Source organism: Paramacrobiotus metropolitanus, unplaced genomic scaffold (assembly GCF_019649055.1).
Source record: "Paramacrobiotus metropolitanus isolate TYO unplaced genomic scaffold, Prichtersi_v1.0 Parri_scaffold0000027, whole genome shotgun sequence".
Classification (NCBI taxonomy): Eukaryota; Metazoa; Tardigrada; class Eutardigrada; order Parachela; family Macrobiotidae; genus Paramacrobiotus; species Paramacrobiotus metropolitanus.
The window spans coordinates 836,027-860,136 of NW_026570247.1; the positions used below are offsets into that span (position 1 = coordinate 836,027).

Genomic DNA, 24,110 nt, shown 5'->3' on the forward strand with positions numbered 1-24,110 from the left:
AAGGAGTCATCGAACCGTCATCGGCAGCATGGAGCTTCCCCGTCGTCTTAGCCAGGAAACGGAACGGAGACGGCACGGTAGGAACACGCTTCTGCATCAACTATATCAAGTTGAATGCCGTCACAAAGAAGAACGACTACCCACTACCGAACCCGGACGAGCTACTGGACCGATGTGCCGGAATGGAATACTACGGCAAGGTAGACTGTCAGTCCGGCTTTTGGCAAATTCCCATGGATGAACAGTCCAAAGACTACACGACCTTCGTAACACCCGAAGGCATGTGGCGATTTAACCGTATGCCGTTTGGAGTCTGCAACGGACCCGCAACTTTCCAAAGGCATATGGATAAGATCACAGCATCAGCCCGGAAGAAGGGTGTGTTCGCCTACATTGACGACATCATCTTCTTCGGTAAAACTTTCGAAGACTTCCTCGAGGCTTTCCGAGCGACTCTCTTGAATGCCTCCGCGATGCTGGATTTACGGTCAAACCCTCCAAATGTGAGATCGGAACGGACAGACTGCTGTTCCTAGGACACGTCCTTAGCAAGAACGGAGTCCAGACCGACGATGAGAAAGTGGCCTGTATTGCAGAACAAAGCTGCCCGAGAACCGAACGGCAACTCAGGTCGTTCCTCGGATTGGCCAACTACTACCGGAAATTCATCCGAGGATACGCTCAGAAGACATCGAAAATGTACGAGCTCCTACGGAAGGACAAAAACATCAAGCTCGATTGGACGGAAGCCCACACGGCTGAGTTCAACGACATCAAGAAGGCGCTAACAGAAGCACCGGTACTGGCGAAGTTCGACCCGACTAAGAAGACCGTCATCGAATGTGACGCAAGCGGAGCCGGACTTGGCGCGGTGATCTCACAAGATGATCATCCAATCGCCTACGCCAGCCGAGTCCTACGCCGACCGGAACTCAACTACGGAGTCACCGAATGGGAATGTTTGGCCGTGGTATGGGCGGTGCAGAAATTCAAGCACTTCATCGACCACGGACTATTCACCGTACGAACGGATCACCGAGCATTGCAGAATCTGCTCCGATGCGAGTCGAACCGACCTGGCATCAACCCTCGACTAACGAGATGGGCACTGGCTTTACAAGGACGGGACATAACCATCGAGTATAAGCCGGGAGTTTTCTGCGACAATGCGGACGCCCTGTCGAGATGGCCACTCGAACGTAGTGACGACAAAGATCCACACGAAGAGTTGGACCAAGTCCTCAACTTCGAGGACTTTAAGGACAAAATCAAGGTCTGTACAATACGGACTCTTAGACGTCTGAAGGCAAATGCTTCAAAGAAAAGGAAGAAGGATCTAAAGGAACCACCGAAAATCCCTCTTCCACCGGTTCTCCCCGGATGCAATGTCATAACCGACTGGCATGACTTGAGTACCACAGAGGTCCGAGTCATAAACATCCCAGCACCGGAGACACCGGAACAACACGACGAGTTGGAAGTCGAAGACCACCTCAACAACGGAACGGAGGATGACCGACGTAAAATCATTTGAGAAATGCCGACAGTGCATCATGGCGAATAAACAACGATGTCCACCACCGGGTAAACTCCAAAAGACGGAAGTCGGTGAAGCTTGGTATCGCATCTATGCGGACTTCAAAGGTCCTCTTCCTCGGACGGAGACGAAGGGATACCAGTACATCGCAGTGGTAACCGACCAGCTGACGAAGTTCACCGTAGCCCGGGCAACAAAGACGAACACCGCGAGGGAATTCGAACGGTTTTTCGTCAAGGATGTCCTTTTGAAGTACGGAATGCCGACCTTCATCCACTCAGACAGAGGGACTCACTTTACAGCGAAAACGTTCGTTAAGGTCGCACGGATTTTCGGCATCCAACACACACTTGGAACTGCCCACCATCCGGAAGGACAAGGACAAGTCGAACGGCAAATGCAAACGATATGGGACGGAATAAGGAAGTTCTGCGATGTAAAAGACGGACACCGATGGCACAGAGCCTTGGATTACGTCGTCTGCGGAATGAACTGAGCCGTCCATGCCGCGACTAAATTTTCACCGTTTTATATGATGTATGGTCGAGAAATGACCATGCCACAGGACATTGTGGCCGGAACGAATACACCGGAAACCTTCACGGATAAGGAACACTACATCCGACGGATAAAAGAACGACTTCAACGCTCGCACGAGATTGCTCGCATCAACATTGATGAAGCATTCGAACGGAATGCCGAGCACTATAACAAGAAGAAGTCGAATCCGACCTTCAAACCGCGGGACAAGGTAACGGTGGAATTTCCGACCAAGGACCCAACTCGGAAGGAACGCTACGATGGAGTTTGGACGGTCATCAACTATGTGGGCCCAAATAACTTACTCCTTCGATGCGAAGACGGACGTGAAGATACGGTAGCCGTCGACCGAATAAAACATTGCCGAGTCGAGACAAGTCGACCAGCAACTCGGTCAACTGGCCCGGTAGCCGACCCGACAGAAAGGGAAGCTACTCGGAAGCCGGAGAAGAAATCAAGAGAAACCGTCGAAAAACCTTCGGATCCGAACAACGAAACGGATAAAACCGAACCGACGGCGAAGAAGAAACGAGGTCGACCTCGGAAGAAACCACCGACCGACTTCGAGACACCTGCACTGAAGGAACTTCAGAAGCAAGATGTGATAGCTGCTGAACCAGCACCGACCTCGGAAGAAGTCGCTGGGGACAAAGCTCAGCCGACCACCGAGCAACCGAAGAAGTCGGATGATAAGTCGGAAACGCCGGTCCAGCCAGCCAACCAATCAACGGAAGAACCGAAGCCAGCGACAAAGCCAGCTCGGAAGAAGAGGACGGTAAAGCAAACCGACTCGTCGGCACCGACCACAGAGGTCGTCGTAGCCGACTCGGCAGCCCAACCGACCAAGCCAAAGCGCAAGTATACTAAACGGAAGGTCGACTTACCGGACACATCGGCGCCGACTACCGAAGTCGTAGCAGCCAACCAGGCAGTCGAACCGACTAAGCCGAAACGGAAGTATGGGACAGCTAAGAAACCAAAGCTGACAGCACAACAGATGCTGGAGGAAACTGAAGTCGCTGAAGACGAAGCCCATAAGGAAATCCTCGAACGAATATCCGAAGGACGGGCGGACTCGGAGAAACCAGTCAAAATAACAAAACAGAAGACACCCAAAACAGCAGTCACAACAGCACGGACTCAGTCATAGGGCCATAGGTGTAAAACTTAGAATAAGTTTTAGGTAGCTTAACAGTAGCTAGGTATAGATGGACCTTTGGTGTCGAAATGGAATCTCTTCAGTTGACCGGAACACCTTCAGTTGAATACACGGGAGTTGGTAGAATTCTAACGCGCCGTATTTCCTTTCCTTAACAGCAAGCAACAATGTCAGGTCGTCACCGACACGACCCACCTTCCAGCGGATCGAACAGCGACGCAACGGCGGCGGATCGAACCGATCCCCGTCTTACCCGACTCATCGCTCGACATCGCGATCGGATAATTCGCGGTCGGCCACACAGACGCCTTTACCGCAGGTAGATAATCCTAGCGCTAACTTAACAGCTAATGTGTTAGCAGGTCTTACGGTCGGGCCCCAACGAGGAGCCATACCGCCACAGATTTTGCCACCGAACACAGCAGTCGATAACACAGGCTGTCTGTGGAACCTCGGAACTGGAACGAGTCAGACGACTCCGGTAACGGCAGCAGACCTACATGGTCAAATGCCACCGTATCAGTGGTCGGTACCGACTACAATAGTCGGACCAACCAGCTCGGCATCAACAACGATGACCGGAGCAGCTTACCCGACACAGACAATGGTGATAAGGAATGGCGAACACGCCTGCAACTTTTTAAATGGTGCCCACAATGGCGCCAGGAATGGCCACCACGGCTGGTCCGATCTATACGACGCCTACAATGGCGCCGACCAGCTTCCCATATAGCCCACCGGCGATGCGGTTTGCATCAATCCAGCCAACGTCTGGAATGCCACCCCCACAAATCCCAACAATTAGCATGGTCAATCCGGATGGCACAGTTTCGCCACCAAGGCCGATATTGCTTACGCCACCGACTTCGCCGACCCATCTCAGACCACCCGGACAACAGAGTTCCTGGATGGATCCGAATGCGACAACCCACTTACTGAATCGGCTTAACCAGCACAGAAGCCAGGTCGGAGGACAGAGCCAACAAGTGCCTGTCTCGACGGCGACCACACAGGTCGTTACGTCGATGCCTCCACCTTACGTGGTTGTCCAGGAAATCAATACGAATGGGAGAACGGACGAAGAACTGCGCCAACAAGCAAAACTGGCTCGTGCTCACATAGACACGATTACCCAGGCGTTGACGCAGACTTCTCAGACGAATCCGGCCCATGCCTCGTATAGAGCGAACCTGTTGGCCGAATTGACGTACCAAGAGAATCGTCTGAACGACACCAACAGGACGCTCTATGAGAGGGAACAACAATCCCTCCGACTCTGCCAGCAGGCGGCAGCCCGACACGTCGCTCAACGACTGGGAGATCCTGACCCCGGACCGCCGCAGATAACCACACAGGTTGTCGCACCGACGACCCAGCCGACTCCGTCGACTTCGGCAGGCCAACAAGTGCCTGGCCGAACACCGTCGTTGGAGATCGGAAAACTCCGTGCCGAGAAGGAGGAGGCCATGAACGAGGCAGTAAAACTCAGAATGAGTTATTCAAAAATTCCCCACACAGCGGAGAACTACACTGCCGAGGTGGGAAGGATACGCCGAGAGGAACAACAACGTACCGATCAGGCAGCCCACTTAGAAAGAAGGATAAGAGCTCAGGAACAAAACTTGCGCTCATCCGGAATCTCGGCACCGACCACGCAGGCGGTGATCGATGAAGAAATCCGACTAGCTCGGCTGGATGCTTTACGGCAAAAGCGCAACGAATACCTCCACGAGATCGATGTGGTGAAGCAACGCCTGCCCACTCTCGATCCGACTGAGGAATATCATTCCGAACCGTCAAGGGCAATCTCGACTTGATGGACCATTGGACGAAGAAGCTGATAGAAAAGGAGAACGAAATCCGAGCACTCCAGCCGACGACAACCCAACCAGTGGTTGTCCCGACGAGCCAACCCCAACCGATGATAACGGTCAACGTAGGACAGGGGTTACTACCAATTCAAATTCCGGCTATCCAAGTGAATCCAATACACCAAGTCCCACAAGGACCACCTGTATTGCCGCTCCCAACATTGCAGGAGCTACGGGCACTTCTACGGATGACTGGAATAGTCGTAGAACGAATGGGCGCGGTTATGGAAGATACACAAGCTGGAACCCCTGAATGGCAAGCCTTCGAACACGACGGGAAAGTCATTCGTGACTTCATGGCAGGACTTCAGTCATACTTGATTACCGGACTGCCAGCAACTCCGGCGGAACTGACCGCCATTCGCAACCGAATGCAGAATATCCAAAACCGAGCCGACAAGCGTCATCACCTTACCCAAAACTTGTAAGCAGCGGAACGGAGGTCGTCAGCCGTACCAATGCCCTTAATGGCAGACGTACGAGCCGCCATCGAGGTCGGAAACCGAATCCTTGACGGCATAAGGATGACGCAAGGTGGAGACTTACCAGCTATCGCCAACAGAGCTCAGATAGTGAACGACCTCCACCGAAGCTTGCGCATCGCCCGTCAATTACTCAAACAACGAGAGGGTATAACGACAGACGACCAGGCCGTCCGACTGAACATGCATTACCGAAGGATTCAACAGATAATCCAGAGCCAGACGGGTGGAACCGAACAACAGGTTCCCCAGCTCCGGTATCATGCTATGGCACTTCAGATTGGACAGGATGACCAGACGACAGAAGTCTGGAAAACCATCCTCGACGGCAAAGAAGCCCTTCAAGCCATCTATGGACGAATAGCCAACGGGATTCAGGATCTCACTAACGCAGATCCAGTTCGGAAAATTAACGATCTCATAGCTCACATAGGGCTAACGGAAGATCTTACTCGGTACGGTTTGCCCACCACAGAGGTGGACAAACACCGACTCCGAACAGCCATGGATCAGGTGAAGACGGCTATCCTAGCGGAAAAACCTCCGACCTCACAAACGGATAACGTCCAACTGACGACGTTACAACCGGGAGCCGTTGTGACCTCACCGATATCATCGCCCCCACCGCCGACCACACAGGTCGACAGTGGAGCACAACCGCCGAATACACAAGTGTTCGACCCGGCTCGACTTCGGACGCTCGAAACACTGAAAAGGAAGCGGGATAAAGTGATCAATCAGTCGAACGCGATTAAGGAACGGATGCAGAACCTCCCAACAAGTGGAGCCGACCATCCTCGTGAATTCCAAGCCCTGCTCAACCAGTATAAGCAGGCGTTCGATCGCCAAGCGGAGCTCGACAAAGTAATTCACGTCGAGAGACAAATGATCCAGCTGACCGCAACACCACGGTCTCCACAGACGATGCGGGCACTAGCAACGCCAGCCACGAACGGTGAGAAGACAATCACCGACGCCAGGAGAGCCCTACGAGAGGCAAAGCAAATCCTGGAGAAGATATGCGAACGCTCGCAACAAGGTTTGGAACGCTATGCCTTACAGAAGATCGAAGACTTCACGGCTTACATAGAGCTCGTCGAAAGTCTAATCCAAAGCGGGACGCCACAGACCATGGCACATCAACGGATACTAGAGCCAGGAGTTGCGCTACTAGCCAAGCTCAACGAGGAACATCGAAGCTTTTTACCCGCATCATCGACGATGACCACACAGGCCGTAACGTCGAACACCCCACCCGACAGGACGATCCTCTACGCCAAAGGCGCCATCAAAGAGGCGGAACGCGCACTGAGACGAATCAGGCGACGCGCTGCGAGGGGAATCGAACCGAATGTACAGAAAATAGCATCCGAGTTCGACACTCACATACAACTAGTGAGAAACCTGATACAACCAGGTACAGTCGAACCGGGAGCTCATTTTCAACTCGTGATGGACGCCATCAACCGGCTACAGGACTACAGTCGAAATCAAGGCCGACTACCCGACTCCGACACGGAGACTTCGGATGCATTAACGTCGACCTCATCGGCGGCGGAGATGCACTCGGCAATGCGGAAAAGCCGCAGGGAAAAGATGGCTTCCATAATCGGCGATGGATGGAATCTACTGAACCACCTCCAGAGATCCTTTGTCAACGACACCAACCGACGCCGAAACGCTCAAGGTAGCGAGACAGAAAATGAACGACTTGACGGCCTACCTGAAGAGGGCGGACCATTTAATCGTCAAGGATGAACCGACCGAGGTAGAAGAACGACAACTCAGAGCGGTAGTCGAGCGAATCACAGAGATCCTCGATGCGGAACCCGCATACACTATACGGATTCCGTCGCCGTCGTCACCTCGTCGAGCAGCACCGACTACGACAGCGGAGCAGCACCGACTACGACAGCGGTGATGACTCTAGTCGGCACGACGCCGGTGGAAAACTTAACCGCCAACATGGACATAATCTCCCAAGCCGGACAAGACTTGGCCGATATTTATTACCACCGACTCAGTGGAACCCTAACGGAACAAGAGGAAACTGACCTCACCCGGATCGACCAAGCACTACGACTCGAGTTGGATTGGGCCGATACTCTAGGCTCATGGGAAATCCTACCGCCAGGTCCGAACCGCGACCGGCTAAATGAAGCACTGCAGTCGGTGATCGACCACGTCAAGCAGTACTTGGCAAACCCAAACAAAGCGGGAGCGCCGGTACATCCTGGTGAGAGAACACCTTCTCCAGTCCCATCAGTCGGACTGGACGTCGAACTTCCGTCCACGGAAGCGGTTGACCAAAAGGAAGTTAACATTGGCGAAGTCGAGGACCAGTACCGAGAAGCGGTCGACGTCATGGAGAAGCTCGGAAAACAACTCCGGGAGCTCGACCCCAACAAGGCGGCGGAAAGGCAGATGCGTGACGCCTTGGATCAGCAGTATACTATCTGCTCGAGGCGGGTCGAAAACTTGCGGAAAATTCTAGAGGCTAACCCACAAAGGGTTCAGCCGACCTCCACTCAGCCGCAGCCAACTACTTCGCAGCAACCGCCTGAGCGCACACTGGCCGAACAGCGGGAAGTACTCAACCAAAGGTTGGCTCGTGCCAAGAAAATTGCCGCCGACTTACAACGACAAGTCGACAGTATGGACGGAACAGATCCGACCATACGCAATATCTGAACAGCAATTGGAGATCAACTCAAAATCTCCCAGATGCACGTCCAAGACATAGAAGCGGAGTACGACATGCTCCGACGTAGATGGATGACGGATAAGACACGCCTGGAACGACTTGAAAGATACCGGAAGGAAACGCAACAATGCGCATCCGGTTCGCAACAGTCGACGACTTCAAGTCAGCCGACCTCAACGACGAGCTTGGCTCAACCAAAACCGATGGAAATAGCTGACCGGCCCATATCTCCGGCCACAGAAGCTCGGATCATGGAAGCCATACCGGACACGGACGAGTTGCCGAGTACGGTCGCGCCACACATAGTCAAACTGTTGGCTCGAGTAGCGGAACTCATCACAGAGATGCGAGCCCGCCGAAATTTTTGTGTCGACAACAGCCAAGAAGCGAACGACTTGGACCGAGACATCCTGGCATGGGGAAATAACGCTCGGTTTATACGACGACTTTGTCACCCGGACGCCCCACAAACTACCAGAGCTCGGCAACACTTGATTCGAACTACGTCATGGCTGGAAACGAGAGTGAACGAGTATGAGGAAGAGAAGGAAAGGGACAAAGAACAGGAATCGACCAACCTGGCAACAAACGCCATGGCAGAATCTCGACCGTCTCGGACCACAAAGATCCAGACGGCTCGGAAACCAAATTTTGATTCTGTCCGACTTCCACCTCCAGCCCCACCAGCCAAACCCGACCTCGAATGGGTAATAGCAGTTAACACACAGTTACTGCGAGCGGACGCCGTCATTGTCGAACTTCGAAAAATGATGGACGAAACGGACCAACGGAGTCCCCAATATTGCCAAATCGATATCAATCTCGGACACTTGGAAAACGACACCAAGGAAGCCCGATTCATCCTCCGACCAACAACAGTTTGGTCGGCTAAGAATCAGGAACGGCTACAAACATTAGTAGCCATGATTCAGTCCTTCGTAGACGACTTCTACAAACGGAAGGAAGCGGAGGAACAGAGGAAATCGAAGAGACCGCCATCAGCCAAGAAGCCTAAGGTACAGCCTGTCAAACCGACACAGGTAGTTCCACCGGTGAGTCACCAAGACGAGCCGATGGACGAAGTACCGGTACCAGGACTTGAAGGCGAAGATGAACCGATGGATACGTCGGAAGAAGTCGGAACAACCGAAGTAAACCGACCTAAGCCTCTCGAACGACCGACAACCCTACCTGGGCTCCCACAAAGGGAACCTCAGAGTGAACGGATAGAGGAACACGGTCCACGTAGACGTCTCTTCCCGACGAAGTCGCCATGACCAGTTAGGACCAAGGAACAACTCTTGAAAATCCTAAAGGCGACCCCACCTTCCGTACCACCGGCCGAAGAGAAGCCGAGCCCAGCACGGAAAGTGATGGGAGCGAAGGCCTTGTTTACTCCGGCCGTCCATAAGAAGTTAGTCGGCCAAGCTAAAACACTGGACCTTCAACGGATACTCTACGAAGCACAACTTCAAGGAGGCATCCGAGATCGGACCATGACGGACGAGCAACAGACTCAGATGGCCCAGAAGATCCACGCTACCGTTCAGGACAGAGACAAAGTCCTTAGACGGCTAGTGACTCTGAGGTGCGGAAAGCAGGAGTTACGACAACTCCCACTGGATTCAACTATGATCCAGACGATTCAACGGCTCCGCAACCCGAGCATCAACCCAGGCGCCTATACACTGGAAATCCAACCTCGGCCCGGAGAAGAAGTGACCGAGAAGATTCCAATAACAATGTCGGATAGTAGTGAAGAAGAGGAGAACGCGGACAATAACGACTCCGACGACTCCACTAAACAAAAGACAGCGGGACCAGCGAAGGGATCTACACCAAAACGCGGTAGATCACCGGTAAAACAGATTTCGCCGACCCGATCGGCATCCCAGCCGACGAAGCTGCCAAGTCAACCGACGGTCGAGAAACCACCTAGGTTTACACCTCGGAATACTCCGACGAAACCGAAGAAAACCGAGGAAGCGATGGACACAACATCCCCTTCGGAAGCGCGAGTCGAAACTACGGTCGAAACGTCACCACAAAGGGACGAACCGACCTCCATCCACTCCGGCCCCCGTCTAACAATAGACGAGTCTCGAACGAACGAGCCGGCGAAAGAGTCAGGTAACATACCGACCAAACGGAGCACGGCTAAGGAAAAACCACCTCAAGACTCGTCGCGCGAATTCCATGACGACCCAGCTTTACAACACGTAAAGGACCTGACGAGGTCGGAACAGGATGCCTGCATCGACATGGCATATCCGGAGGACAGGGAACTCTGGCACTCGCTGAGAATCCGACGTGCCAGCATAGTTGGAAACACCACGGAAGCTCGGCGCGACCATGACCGACTTACCGAGAAGATGGCCGACGTTATGAAACGAATGGGAGAACATTACCGAACGGAAAGGAGCCGACCTAAAGCCCTACAAGCGGCTATACCGACTCCACGTAAAACCACCGCCCCGGAACCCAAGTCGACCAAAAAGACGGTACAACAACCCGTCGTTAAGATGAAAGTTCCCCCTCCGACCAGACAACCTTCCGTTCAGATCGACGACGATCAGGACACCAAGGTCATCAACTCGGCCAACTCCGCGAAATCCCACAAGGATAAACGGAAGGCCAAGAAGGAAGCAGCGAAACAGCCTGCCAAACCGCAACCGACGGAAACCCAGAAGAAACCCGTAAAGTCGGAGGCCAAAGAACCGACCAAACCGAAGTCGGATTCAACGGTCAAGACGCCTAAGCCTAACCCGGCTAAACGACACAAGTCGTCCGACGACCTGGATATTTCGGATGCCGGCCCACAAAGGACCGAGCAGAAGGAGAAGGCACAGGAACCGCACGACAAGGAGGCGGTAGAACGAAAATTCCAAGAAGTCATGCAGCGAGCAGGCACAAAGCCAGCTAAGACTTCAGGAGGTCGGTTACGAAACCCACCGAAACCGCCGACTCCGACCGAACAACCGCAGCCTTCCACATCAAAGCAACAGTCGGATGTGGAATCCGATCAGGTCTCGGACACTGAAGAAAAAGACTCGATCTCCGACCACGGAGACGGCGATCCTTACGAAGGATATAATGGTGACCTGAAGGAAATGTTCGACCACGGAGCGGTCACCGATGAATCACAGTGGCCAGCCCCGGACGATGTACGCGAACGCCTCCCGGACGAACAGCCGGACGATCCGGTCGATACATTATTCCGCAAAGTCCGAGTACACGTCGAAGTCACCCGTAGCATTCGGAACGCCAAGGAAAATGCTAAGGATATTTACGAGTCCCTAGTACATGGCTTGTCGAATAACATACAGGTCGAAGGCGAAACTGGAAAATGGCTGACGCATCAACTTATGATGCAGATCGTCGCCTGGACCCTTGACTATGGATTAGCAGTCGCCGTTCACCGACAATGGGGACGGATGGCTGAACTGATCCAACCTGACCTCATCAAAGCACTCAAAAGTGCAGCGGCAAGGAACGCGGACGATACACCGACCAGAATCGCACGGTGAATCGGATACATCCGAAACCCTCGCGGATCGACTTTGGTCCAAATCGCCCGTGTATATAACGTAATGTACATGGACAAGAAAGGCAATATCGACGATATTATAAGCCACATAGAGGGTCGGACTGAAGAACTGGTCGCGGCACATACCCTTCAGACGACCAACGCGGAACGCGACGTACCGGTAAGGTACACCGTGCCCAACTTCATACCGGAACAACATCGGCGTGAATTCAATCTCCGGATGTCTTACGTCAACACGGACAAGCCTCCGGCTGGCACGGAACCGACCGAAGAGTACAGCGATTCCAACGAACAACCGTCGGATGATGCAGCCACCTTGCTGCATATAGCTCGTACGGCTGGACAGTCATCACAAAGACGAGTCCAAGCTCTCAACCGACCTCGAGCACCGCATGAACCGACAACATATGTCGGCACAGCATCGGCTCCGGCGGGACGAGCAAGTACCGCTAAACCAACTCGGAGCGCGAAAGGACGGTTTATACCGAAGGACGTTCAATCACTTCCACCGTCCTCGCCTATGGAAATTTCGCCGGAACCGGAGGACTCGACACAACAGAAGGCAAAGTCCAAGTCGACCAGAACGAAGTCGACTAAGCCGGCCAAGAAGAAGGAACCGAAGTCATCCGAGCTGATCTCGTCATCCGAAGAAGAAACTGAAAACGACGATGATGACGACGACGAGGATTTTCGAACACCTGGAAATGGCTCACCTAGGGACGACGATGATGATGACGATGAAAACGGCAAACCCCCACCACCGTCGAGCTCGGCACCTCAACAGCAGGCCGAACCGGAGATACCGGATAAACAGCCGGAAGAAAAGGATAGCGGCGACAAAGCCGACGAATCCAAAGGCAATGAAGACGACGGTGGAGTATACGTCCCACGTCAGTACGGTAAACGAGTACCGCTGACCCCAGATACCGACGAGCGACCACTCCTGGTGGAATGGACCGAGGACCAAATGGAGGTGCTACCGGACGATATTCCTCCACTCACCAACGTCAGGCTGAAGTACACAGGCATTAAGTCGGCTTCGAAACCGAAACCGAGCGTCTCGGAATACGACGCCGGATGGATGTACACATTCGCCGCCCTGAAGGCCTTGGCTACACGTGGACCGAAATTCGCCACACCAAGAATCGCCTTCAAACTCCTCCAACATTGGAAGGTAGATGAGACGGGCGATTGGCGACAACTTAGTCAGAACAACGTACGACACTACTGCGACCTAGGATACCATGCTGGGAAGCTGATACGTACATACACCAGCGGAAAGCGGATGGATGTACTACGAGTTCCCACCGGCTAAGAAAGACCCGGCTCCTTCAACATATGAAGGATGGATACACGCCATCGATGCGTGCATGGAAATGTCCTGGCATCCAGAGGGACTCACCCGCGGAGAAATACTCCACCAACTCACAGCGCGGTTTGAGTTCCAGTGGACAACAGCAGAACCGCAGTTGGTCGACCCAAAATACAAGGCCCAACCGGACACAATCGCCGGACGGAAGAAATACTCCCTGGAAGATGAATTGGAATTCGTCTTGTCGAAGGCACTCTATCAACAACGATTTGCCACAAACACCGACAAAGTCCAGGGTGGTCAACGATTTATTGCTTTAAACCCATCAACCCACCGATACGGACATTTACCGAAGGAACGACCGACCTCGGCACAACCGACCGAGTTGGCTGATTCGCACCAAGCAAATCGGCTCGAGTCGCCAGAAGTACCCACACGGGAATGAGGAAACGCAGAACGCGTCGGGAGAGAGGCATAATCGACCTCCTCCCATTGACACCACATAGGCGTCATCGACCAACAGAAGTCGACTTACCTCATTAGACGACCACAAAGGCGTCTGGGACCAGCTCGAGAACCGACCTGGCCCGACCGTAGTAATCATAGGATATAACTCACAGGGCGCAACCGAGAAACGGTTTGCTGACTTTTGTTTTGACAGACTCGGACGGAAGCCTACACGGTGGACTGCCGACAGTGTAGGGATAACGCGACGCGGGACAACAACAGATTGCCATGCGCGGAATGCATCGTCTCCTTCACCAACGAACGGGTCACCGGCACCGGAGCACAAATGCGAGCTCAGGCAGCGGCACTTTACATTAATGTTGTCGCCGGAAACCTGAGTGCATACCGGTACATAGCTCGGAACGAAACCTTGGTTGACCAGCTACAGGCTCACGAACAGGACAACCTATCGGTCATTCAACGACAACGAATTCAGGACCCAGGTTGGGTAGGAACCGTACCACCAGTCCTAACAGATAGGCTGTGGGTGTACCGACAGGGGCAAGACTTACATCGGCAATTGGAGGACCAGAAGCGAATCAAAGAGGTCGACGACAGAATCGCCTCGATGAGAGTCCATCCACCACCGACCAGCTACGAACCGGAAATAAAAATTCGGTTACCGGCACCCACACAGGGTCGCTCAGACACCGAACAACTGGTCCATGACATACGCGACGTCTTCGTCGGAGATCCACACCGACCAATGACGGGCGCCTCGTTAACGAAGATGATGAATATGCCGGACGGAACTCAACAGCCAGTTACTTTTACACCGGCAACTCGAGAACAGTTGATGGCAATCCCACACAGGGCAACGCCAGTGGTCACACAGGCCCGTCCAACTGTTTCTCAGCAGATTCCCCAACAAGGAACTCGGACTCAACCGACAGCCCAACAGCAGCAGCGCCGACCGAGTAAGAACCTTGCGGAACACGACCTCCGACATAGGATTGGCCCGGTTGACCTTCGAGACAGAATCGAAGAGCAACGAGCCGTCATTCGACAAGCCGGAAAAGAGCCGACCAGGGCTCCACCAGGAAAACGAACCGGTTCTGGAGAAACGGAAATCGGACTTACGGTCGACTTAACAAGTAAGTCGAAACGTAACTTCGTCCCCCCCGAACAGCAGCCGGAAGCCCCACAAGCGGAACCGGCAGCTGAACTCCAAGCTGAACCGGCAGCTCAACAGGAGCAGATGGACGTCGATGTAGCTGATCAGATGGCACAACTACCACAAGTGGAAGTGCCGATCCGAGAAGACCCTCGTTATGACCGAGCTCGACAACAAGGAATCGAGGTCGTCATGCTACACCCTACCGAACGGACGAACCACATCATGAATGTTATGAATTACGAGGAACGGAACCGACCACAAATCTGGCGAATGGTAGAAAACCTCCGTCAATTCCTCGTCCGATCCGGATATCGGACGCTGTTCGAACAACATCAGTGGCAACCCGACTTCAACATGAACGCGCACACAGCGCCGAATGTTGAACATCCGTATACCAGATCGAATGCGTTACCGTCGATGACCGACCCGGTCTTGCTGAATGTACCACTGTACAGCCCGGACGGAATACGTGCGAGCCAACTAGGAGCTCGGGAATACTCCCACGACGAGTGGGAGAGTATTGCCCAGTTCGTCATCACGGACGCCCACCCAGCCTTCGTAATTACCGCGGCTCGGGCAGCACTGGACTTAACCCAGTACCTTCCAGAAGGGGAAGTCGACATGGCCCAAGACGGAATTACGGCATTTCTGCGATTCATCTTCGCAGCCCGGCTTGGCAACTACTTTTGCCATTACACCTTGTACGGACTGTACCAGAACGAAATGATACCAGCGGCAGTGGAAACCCTCGTAGCCCAACTCGGCACACCGATGAGAAGTGTTATCCTAGCCGTCTGGATGCGCGATTTGCTGTACACCCACGAACGGTATGCGACAAAATATGCCTTTCGTGAGGATCACATAGATCCCAGCGACGACGCGACCAGATTTATCAGCTGGTACCGACAAAAGAAGACTCTGCCTAGCGGATTTAACTCGTCGCCCTACGAACCTTGGATGTCGGACGACATTGCACCCGGCGCACGACCGTATGCGCTTCGGCTCCGAAAACAGGCGGCCAAGGAATCGAGAAAGGGCAGAGCGGAGCGTTCAGGCCAGGAAACCGATGAGACTGATGAGATGTCTCAGCGGGGTGGCTCGGCGACCTGCAAACCAAAGGACCCAACCATCCGACCGCATAACCGACCTGGCCCGGACGACGATGAAGAAGAAGATTACTTCGGCGGCGATAAACCCGTCGAAGTCCCACTCAGTTAAGGTCGGGTTCCCACACTGGAACTCGATCCCCCATTTGGAATAACTACGGGGACTTAACGCCGAGAAACGGCATGGTCGAGAACCGACCCGACTGAGAAACAGTCTAGCTGAGAAATAGAACCGTCGAGAAACGACTTAGGAATGGACACTCTTCTTTAGTTCTTTTCACAGAAACTGACTAACCATGTACGCGGTGGACGTCAACAACGACTTTGCCAGAATGCTGAAGTCAGCCGGATTCTTCGGTTTGACCCGGATACAAGTGGTTAGACCTGACAAGCCGGCCGTTTCCACCGCTCCGGTACGTCTTCCGAGGAATCCCCTGGACAGAACTGGGCAAACCGACCCCAGTTCCCCAGTACGGCAGGAACAGATCGTAACCACATCTGCTAACATAGCAGATCAACCACGTTCGGCGACCATCGGAGCCAACAGAAGCCCCAACCCGCGCTACATGGAGCCGACCGAGAGTTACATGGTACAGATCATGCCGGTAACCAAGGTCAGCTGTGAAGATTACTCCGGCCAACCGACTCCGGAGCATACACTGAGAGGATTACGCTAGCATGTTGCGAAATGCGTCACTGCGCGCGTTTCACAACATGCTTGCCGAGCACCCGTTGCCAACTACGGAACCGGGTAGCCGAGCAACCTTCACCAGTGTAAACAGCGGAAATCCCTCGGCCGAGCCGCCAACAGCGCAGGAAGACTCGGATTTGACTAGGTACTGGAGCCGACCACAAAGGTCGACTTCGTACTTTACCTACAACTCGGAAACATAACGGATACTGCCGCACCAGCCGACCACAAAGGTCGGTTGTGCAAGCCGATCACAAAGATCGGTTATGGAAACCCAGATTGTTCGACCTGCAACGACGCAGATCGTTAAACCACGATTCGCTACCTTTAGTCGACCACACAGGTCGACTGAGTAGATGGTAGCCGACCAACGAGAAGTCGACCATGGACGGGAGCTGGCAGTAGTAACGTGGCAACTTAACCGGATTCTCCGTTTGAATCCAGACTTACAGGCTCTGTACCTGGAGATCAACCGCAGTCTCCCCCGGAGGATATCGGGTAAACCAGCCGATTCACCGGTGACCACGACTACGCGCGTCGCGAACGCGCTGCCATTCCCTGAAGAGGAACAGCGACGGTGATTTGGATACTGGTGTACCAACGACTGCGCCGCGACCTGCTTCCCCATGTCTTTAATGGAACATCCTAGGCGGACCGTGTTAGAATACGCGATCTGCACCCCTTGAACGAACCTCGCTGACAAGGACCATGCGGCCGCAACACCAGTGGCAGCATTGCCTTTGTCAGCGGCAAAGAAAATTCCCCTCGTGGACGTGAGTCGTCTACCCCCAACAGAAGCGGCTAGGCGTCACAGGTTCGCGACAAAACAGAATGGAAGAAACGGATCTGACGACCTCAGGGACTTGCATGTGCATGAAGTTTAAAACCAAAGAGCTCGCCTTGGCAACCGGGGCCACAAAGACCCTTGACGTTGTAAGCGAGCAGCATTGCATGATGGAACGCCAGTCACTCGGCCAACAGATGCCAAGGAGAACTACCTCACAGGACTCGGCAACCCAGAGGTACGACGGCCAACAGTAGCTTGGATCCGACCCAGAGTTCACGCTAGTTCACACAGAACGAACGGAGTTGTGCTGCTGAACATCCTTCTGCCAGCCGGAGCTGACCGAAGGATGTCCAAACAACGGAAACCCGGTCAACTGTACCCGAATGCACGGAACTCCTAAGAGTGATCCGACTTGGAGCCTATGTCAGGGATGTAGCCACAGAAGAAACGGAGTTAGACTGCCGAATGTCTTTCAGCCAGTCCGAACTGACCGAAAGACATCCTGACAATGGAGACCCGGTCAACTGTAGCCGGACGCACAGAGCTCATCGGATCACGACAACCCGACAGGTGCCGACTAGCCCCACATGGGCGTCAAGGCGCAAGTCGTCTGGACAGACTCGGAACAGAAGTCGGACATCAGCAGATGGAGGTCGGAAGTATGCGACAACAGGTCGGCAAATCAACCCGAAGTAGCAAATCGACCTCCCACTGGAAGAACTTAGCTTTTCGTCGGATAAAACACAAAGTTTTTCCGACCTGAGGAAGTCGGAAAATAGCCGACCTCCCACTGGACACGGATATCCGACCTCAAGCCGAGGTCGGAAGTCAACGCACAGAAGACGGAAGGATATGACAACAAGTCGGCAAAGACATTTAGAAGTCAAGAACCGACCTTCTAACGGAAAAATCCGACCTTCGAACGGATGAAGACTTAGTTCATCCGACCTTCCGAAGTCGACCGTAACCGACCACATGTTGGAAGTCGGCGACATAGTCAACATGACGGAAGAAGAACGACAACTGTCTGCAGTGGACGAATTCGACTTGAAGGAACTTGTTTAGCCCCACATGGGCATGTTATTGCAGGTTAACCCTAGTCGACCACTGATGGATAGGATAACCGACCTCGACAGAAGGCCGGATAACAACGCAACAGATCGGATGGAAGCCGACCGAATACTTCCATCGACGAAATTCGTGAATTCCGACCGGACCTTCGAGCCAGTTCGACTCGGATTACTCCAAACCAGGCTCGTGGTAGCAGATTAAACGGTTGTAACCGACCACTTTTTGAACGGAACGGCTGTACATGACGACCACACAGGCCGCATGACTTACACACAGCTTTTCCGACCTGGACTTTCACAATTCGGAACATAGCCGAATTTTGCCCGCCACCGGTCGACATACCGGTAGGCCGACCTTGGTCAAACCGACCTCGGTCCTATTCCCCATTCAGAGAGGATGCCTCGGCATTCGCACAAGCAACAGTGCCTCTCTATCCCTGACGGACGGATACGAGTCGGAAGTAAGTGTTTAACCGTGCTTATCCGACCTCGGTGAATTTAACCGGTTACGACGGGTAACCCGGGAACCGATGCCCCGGACCCAACTTACCGGATGAAAGGGGACAGGAGACCCCGTGGACGTCATCCTAGTCGGAATAGGACCCCCGGACAGATTTTTGCATTTTTTTTAGCATTTCTCCTAACAAACGGAATTGTATTTTTCTAGTTCGATCTCTTTAACAGATCTGTTTTGTAACCCCTTTTGCTCACTGGAATTGTGATTAAACTTTATTTCATACTTTCTTTCGCGCTGTATACAACTTTCAATACATTTTTCTTTCACATTGTTCTCCGCTGCCAACAGAAGCAAGAAGCCAGCCAACAGAAGCATCACCGGTCCAACGAAACGCCCAAGCGGCTTCCGGATTTCTCGGCCGTGAGTGGTTTCCACTCATGGGTCTGGAAGTGAAGAAGGGACGGTCGACCAGACACCGGACTCCCACTGCTAGAGGACGCGTACCAGCGACCCCACATTGGGTCCGACTGGAGAGTTGTGCGGTACTGGTGCGGTACCGAGTCGGAGCATCCTTCGCAGGAGCTCGGATTCCCGCCCAGAGGCATGTCAGAGGCCCACGACTGCGCCTGGTGCGTACGGCCCACCATGGACGTACTTGCACTCATGCTTGCCGTTATCGCCTCTCTCGCTGTACGTACGTGTGCTGCTGCACTGCACTCATATCCGCTGAAGCGGATATGCGCGGCGCACACACTGAGCATACTTGCTCTCTCGTCCCTCTCTCGCAGTATGACTCAGCGTTCATACGCTCGCGTTGGATTGAATCCAGTCTGCGCATCATCACACAGCTGATGGCACACACCACGTGCTTGCCGCCAGTTGCTTCTTTCACGCCTTGACAGACGCTCAAGAACCCACTTAGCATCACTTGCTATTAGCCATCAGTGCTTTGTTCTTGCTTTCCCTGCTATTACGCAGCATTGTTCCCACTTTATTTGTACAATAAAGCATCACTCGTGATCTCCTCGTGCTTGTCTGTTACACGTACCGGAAATTCAAAATTAATTTGCTCAACTGCACTTGTCTATTTATATAATTAATTTCTATCACGCAGATTTTCACACTGCATAATGTAGTAAAAAGGTCGTGTTATAATTTAATGCTGTTCGTTATTTCGAATTCTGATAAATTTAATTTATGCGATCAAATCGGTTATAACTGAACACTGTTATTCGATCCGTAAAAAATTAAATTTGCTAAAAATAGAAGCTTTTTTAACTTTAACTTATCTCAGTCAGAAAAGATTTTATTTTCTCCAATTTAAAATATGCTGATTTCCCGGAGAAAGGTCTCACACCGGTGTTTTCATCCGGCAATACGAGGACCATTGGGTGCTGTGAACATACCCTGCACGATTAGGCTACGATGAACAGCCGGCTAAAGTTAAGCCGTTTGCATTCAGACTGTGATATCAGTGGCGTTGCGAGCTACGGCTGTTCATCGCAGCCTAATCGTGCAGGGTATGTTCACAGCACCCAATGGTCCTCGTATTAATAACGATACCCGTATTCTGTTTTTTAAATTAGTATCTCTCTCTATAACACATCAAAGGCCACCGTAGCTGCGGGGCAAAAGGAAGAAGCAAACACACGACCAAATTAAGCAGTTAAAGAATCTACCAGATTGAAGATCTGCTACATGAAGAAAAAACATCGGCAAACAGCAAACAAGCGAACAGCTACCCGACTGCGGATGTACGAAGAGGACATTCCTTCTCACTCCTATAAGAAACGCAAAACATGCCGGCATTCCGCATAATAATTACGATGTAACACACCAATGCAATTCTAACGGAAGAAATTACAGTACCTTTCCTTAGTGGAAATTGAACCTGAACCGAAAATAGCCATCGTATTCACCGGCCTGGACCACCCTGAAAATTACAAATTCAGTCGACTGTCCGACGATCTACATTCCTCATGTAAAAACAATCATTCACATGTTTTTCAGCTTTCCACTTGCAAACTGTCTATTTTTATATTGAATAATTTTCCTTATTTAATCGACATTTATGGCCGCTTTACTGAGTATACTGCACCATTACACTTGTTTACATAATATGAGTAAACGAATACGTAATTATAGCAAATTAAGTAAATTGACATTAACTGCCACACACACTTACGCGAAAACCAGCTCCATATCCTCACGCACTCCAACCACATCCATTTCAATATGGAAAACGCCCGTTTCAATCTCCAAAAAGCTATTCAGATTGGAATATTCGAAGTATTCCAGCTCTCTAACGGGAGGGAGAATCGCGATGATATTCGGAATGTTTTCGGCGGAAACCGCAGCCATCAAGCGCCCATAGTTCGAAAAGTTATCCGCTGCAATTACCCGAAGAACAAGCGATAAAAACATGCGATATTATTAGAAAAATAATACGTGAAAGTTGAAACTAACCTTCAAGCGAAGAAAATAAAGAATATATGTCTGACAAAATTTAGAATGACGGATTATATATACATATATTATATAAAGATTAAGAATATATATCTGACAATTAAATACAAGATAAAACGCTAAAAATGGAGCAGAACACTTCTTATTAACCGCACTTATAATCTACAAACTGAAAACAATATTGGAAAAACAAACATTTTTCTAAAATTTCCGTTTGCTAATTTCCCAAACTGGCTTATATTTTTCGCTTCCGTAAACGTGCCAAAAGACATTCGACATCATAATCTAGTACGATAAATAATTGTCTTGAAGTCCACAATCACATACCGACTTCAATAGTCAATCGGCCACCAACCGTCGTCCTCAGTGACCACTCGTCTTCCCAGACTCCTACAAGTACATGAATGCCTAAACAAATGTCCTGTAAAAAAATGTCCCGCCGAAAATTGTCGAAAGTACATTAAATAAATCGGGCAACAAATAAATCAAACGCATAGCAATCTCGATAATTTACCAGAATAAAATGGCAATAAATTAATAAACGTCTAGAATTATTGATATTCATCAAATAACTTGGGCAAGAAATAGATTAAACGTCTAGAATTATCGGCAATTTACCAAATAAATTTAGCAGTAAAAAATTAAAAGTGAAGATTTATTGATAAATCACCAAATAAATTGGGCAACAAATAGATCAAACGTCTAGAATTATCGGCAATTTACCAAATAAATTTAGCAGTTAAAAACTAAAGTCAAGACTATTGACAATTCACTAAATAAATTGGGCAACAAATAGATCAAATGGCTGGAAATATCGGTAATTTACTAAATAAATTGGGCAAAATAAGAACAAACGTTTAGAATTATCGGCAGTTAAAAAAATAAATTTAGCAATAAAAAGAATAAAAGTGAAAATTTATTGATAAATCATCAAATAAATTGGACAACAAATAGATCAATCGTCTAGAATTATCGGCAATTTACCTAATAAATTTAGCAGTAAAAAATTAAAGTCAAGACTATTGACAATTCACTAAATAAATTGGGCAACAAATAGAACAAAAGTCTAGAATTATCGGCAGTTAAAAAAAAATTTAGCAATAAAAAAATTAAAAGTGAAAATTTATTGATACATCACCAAATAAATTGGACAACAAATAGATCAATCGTCTAGAGTTATCGGCAATTTACCAAATAAATTTAGCAGTAAAAAATTAAAGTCAAGACTATTGACAATTCACTAAATAAATTGGGCAACAAATAGATCAAATGGCTGGAAATATCGGTAACTTACCAAATAAATTGGGCAAAATAAGAACAAACGTCTAGAATTATCGGCAATTTATCAAATAAATTTAGCAGTAAAGAACTAAAGTCAAGACTATTGACAATTCACTAAATAAATTAGGCAACAAATAGATCAAACGTCTAGAATTATCGGCAATTTACCAAATAAACTTAGCATTAAAAAATTAAAAGTGAAGATTTATTGATAAATAACCAAATAAATTGGGCAACAAATAGATCAAACGTCTAGAATTATCGGCAATTTACCAAATAAATTTAGCAGTTAAAAATTAAAGTCAAGACTATTGACAATTCACTAAATAACTTGGGCAACAAATAGATCAAATGGCTGGAAATTTCGGTAATTTACCAAATAAATTGGGCAAAATAAGAACAAACGTTTAGAATTATCGGCAATTTACCAAATAAATTTAGCAGTAAAAATTAAAGTCAAGACTATTGACAGTTCACCAAATAAATTAGGCAACGAAAAGAACAAAAGTCTAGAATTATCCTGTAATTTACCAAATAAATTGGATAACAAATGGAACAAACAACTAGAATTATCGGCAATTTACCAAATAAATTTAGCAGTAAAAAATTAAATGTGAAGAATTATTAATTAAATCACCAAATAATTGGGCAACAAACAAATCAAACGTCTAGAATCATCGTTAATTTACCAAATAAATTGGACAACAAATAGAACAAACGTCTAGAATTATCGGCAATTTACCAAATAAATATAAACAAATAAATATAAATAAAACGTCAAATAAATATAAATAAATAAATCTAACGTCTTATTTTTTAATTTGTTTATAACAAATTTATTTTACTGTTAACGCAGAAACTGACTGACCATGGCGGAGACCGTTCAGCAGATCCTCGGCCGGCATCTCCTTCATGCACACGCGGTGGACGATGGTGAACGGGAAAGCGGCTGATCTTCGCGGCAGTGGCAGCTTACACTCAGAAAATATCCTAACGGATAAACTCACGCTTACACTCAGAAAATTACAAATAAATCATTATAAATTTATACACAATTACGCATGCATAAAAATTAAAGCTTGTTCGGCTTGCAAGGGATCGGATCGGATTAGGTTCGGCTTGCAAGGGATCGGTCTGATAGCCGGCACGCGCACACCCGATCGTGGGCATTTGGGGCTGCTATACAGAAAAGTTGAGTGCACGGGGTGTGCCTCAATCACCGCTTCCCGCACAACCGGAAAACGCCCAAACAAGTCTCTGTTGCTGCCTTCGTACAATTAGCGAAAGAAAATTAAACACATAAAAAAATAACAAAAATCTTAATAATAAATTATAATATTTATCAAGTTAATAGAAGCAAAATGACACGAAATACTGGCGAAAACACAACATTGGGCCGGTCTGAAAAATATTTATTCTAAACTAGAAAGTAATTAGGAAAATAATTATTTTAACGTGTGGGTTACCTTTAAAATA

General features: G+C 50.0%; 1 protein-coding gene across 1 annotated transcript; it reads right to left on the minus strand.

The window, feature by feature from the left end:
* Nucleotides 1–20,450: 20,450 nt before the first annotated feature.
* On the minus strand, nt 20,451–23,567 carry LOC129588006 (uncharacterized). The gene is made up of 5 exons (XM_055482007.1): nt 23,503–23,567; nt 21,681–21,743; nt 21,073–21,277; nt 20,757–20,820; nt 20,451–20,668 (listed from the first exon to the last, which is right to left on the minus strand). Exons 1-4 carry the CDS (start codon nt 23,546–23,548, stop codon nt 20,763–20,765), a joined length of 372 nt encoding a protein of 123 aa, XP_055337982.1. The 5' UTR covers nt 23,549–23,567; the 3' UTR covers nt 20,451–20,668; nt 20,757–20,762.
* Nucleotides 23,568–24,110: the final 543 nt, after the last annotated feature.

Coding starts and splice junctions, on each gene's coding strand:
- LOC129588006 (XM_055482007.1), bottom strand. CDS start 23,548: ATGAAGGAGATGCCGGCCGAGGATCTGCTGAACGGTCTCCGCCATG. Junction 21,744..23,502: donor GCTGAACGGTCTCCGCCATG/GTCAGTCAGTTT, acceptor ATGTACTTGTAG/GAGTCTGGGAAGACGAGTGG. Junction 20,821..21,072: donor GATATGGAGCTGGTTTTCGC/GTAAGTGTGTGT, acceptor TGTAATTTTCAG/GGTGGTCCAGGCCGGTGAAT.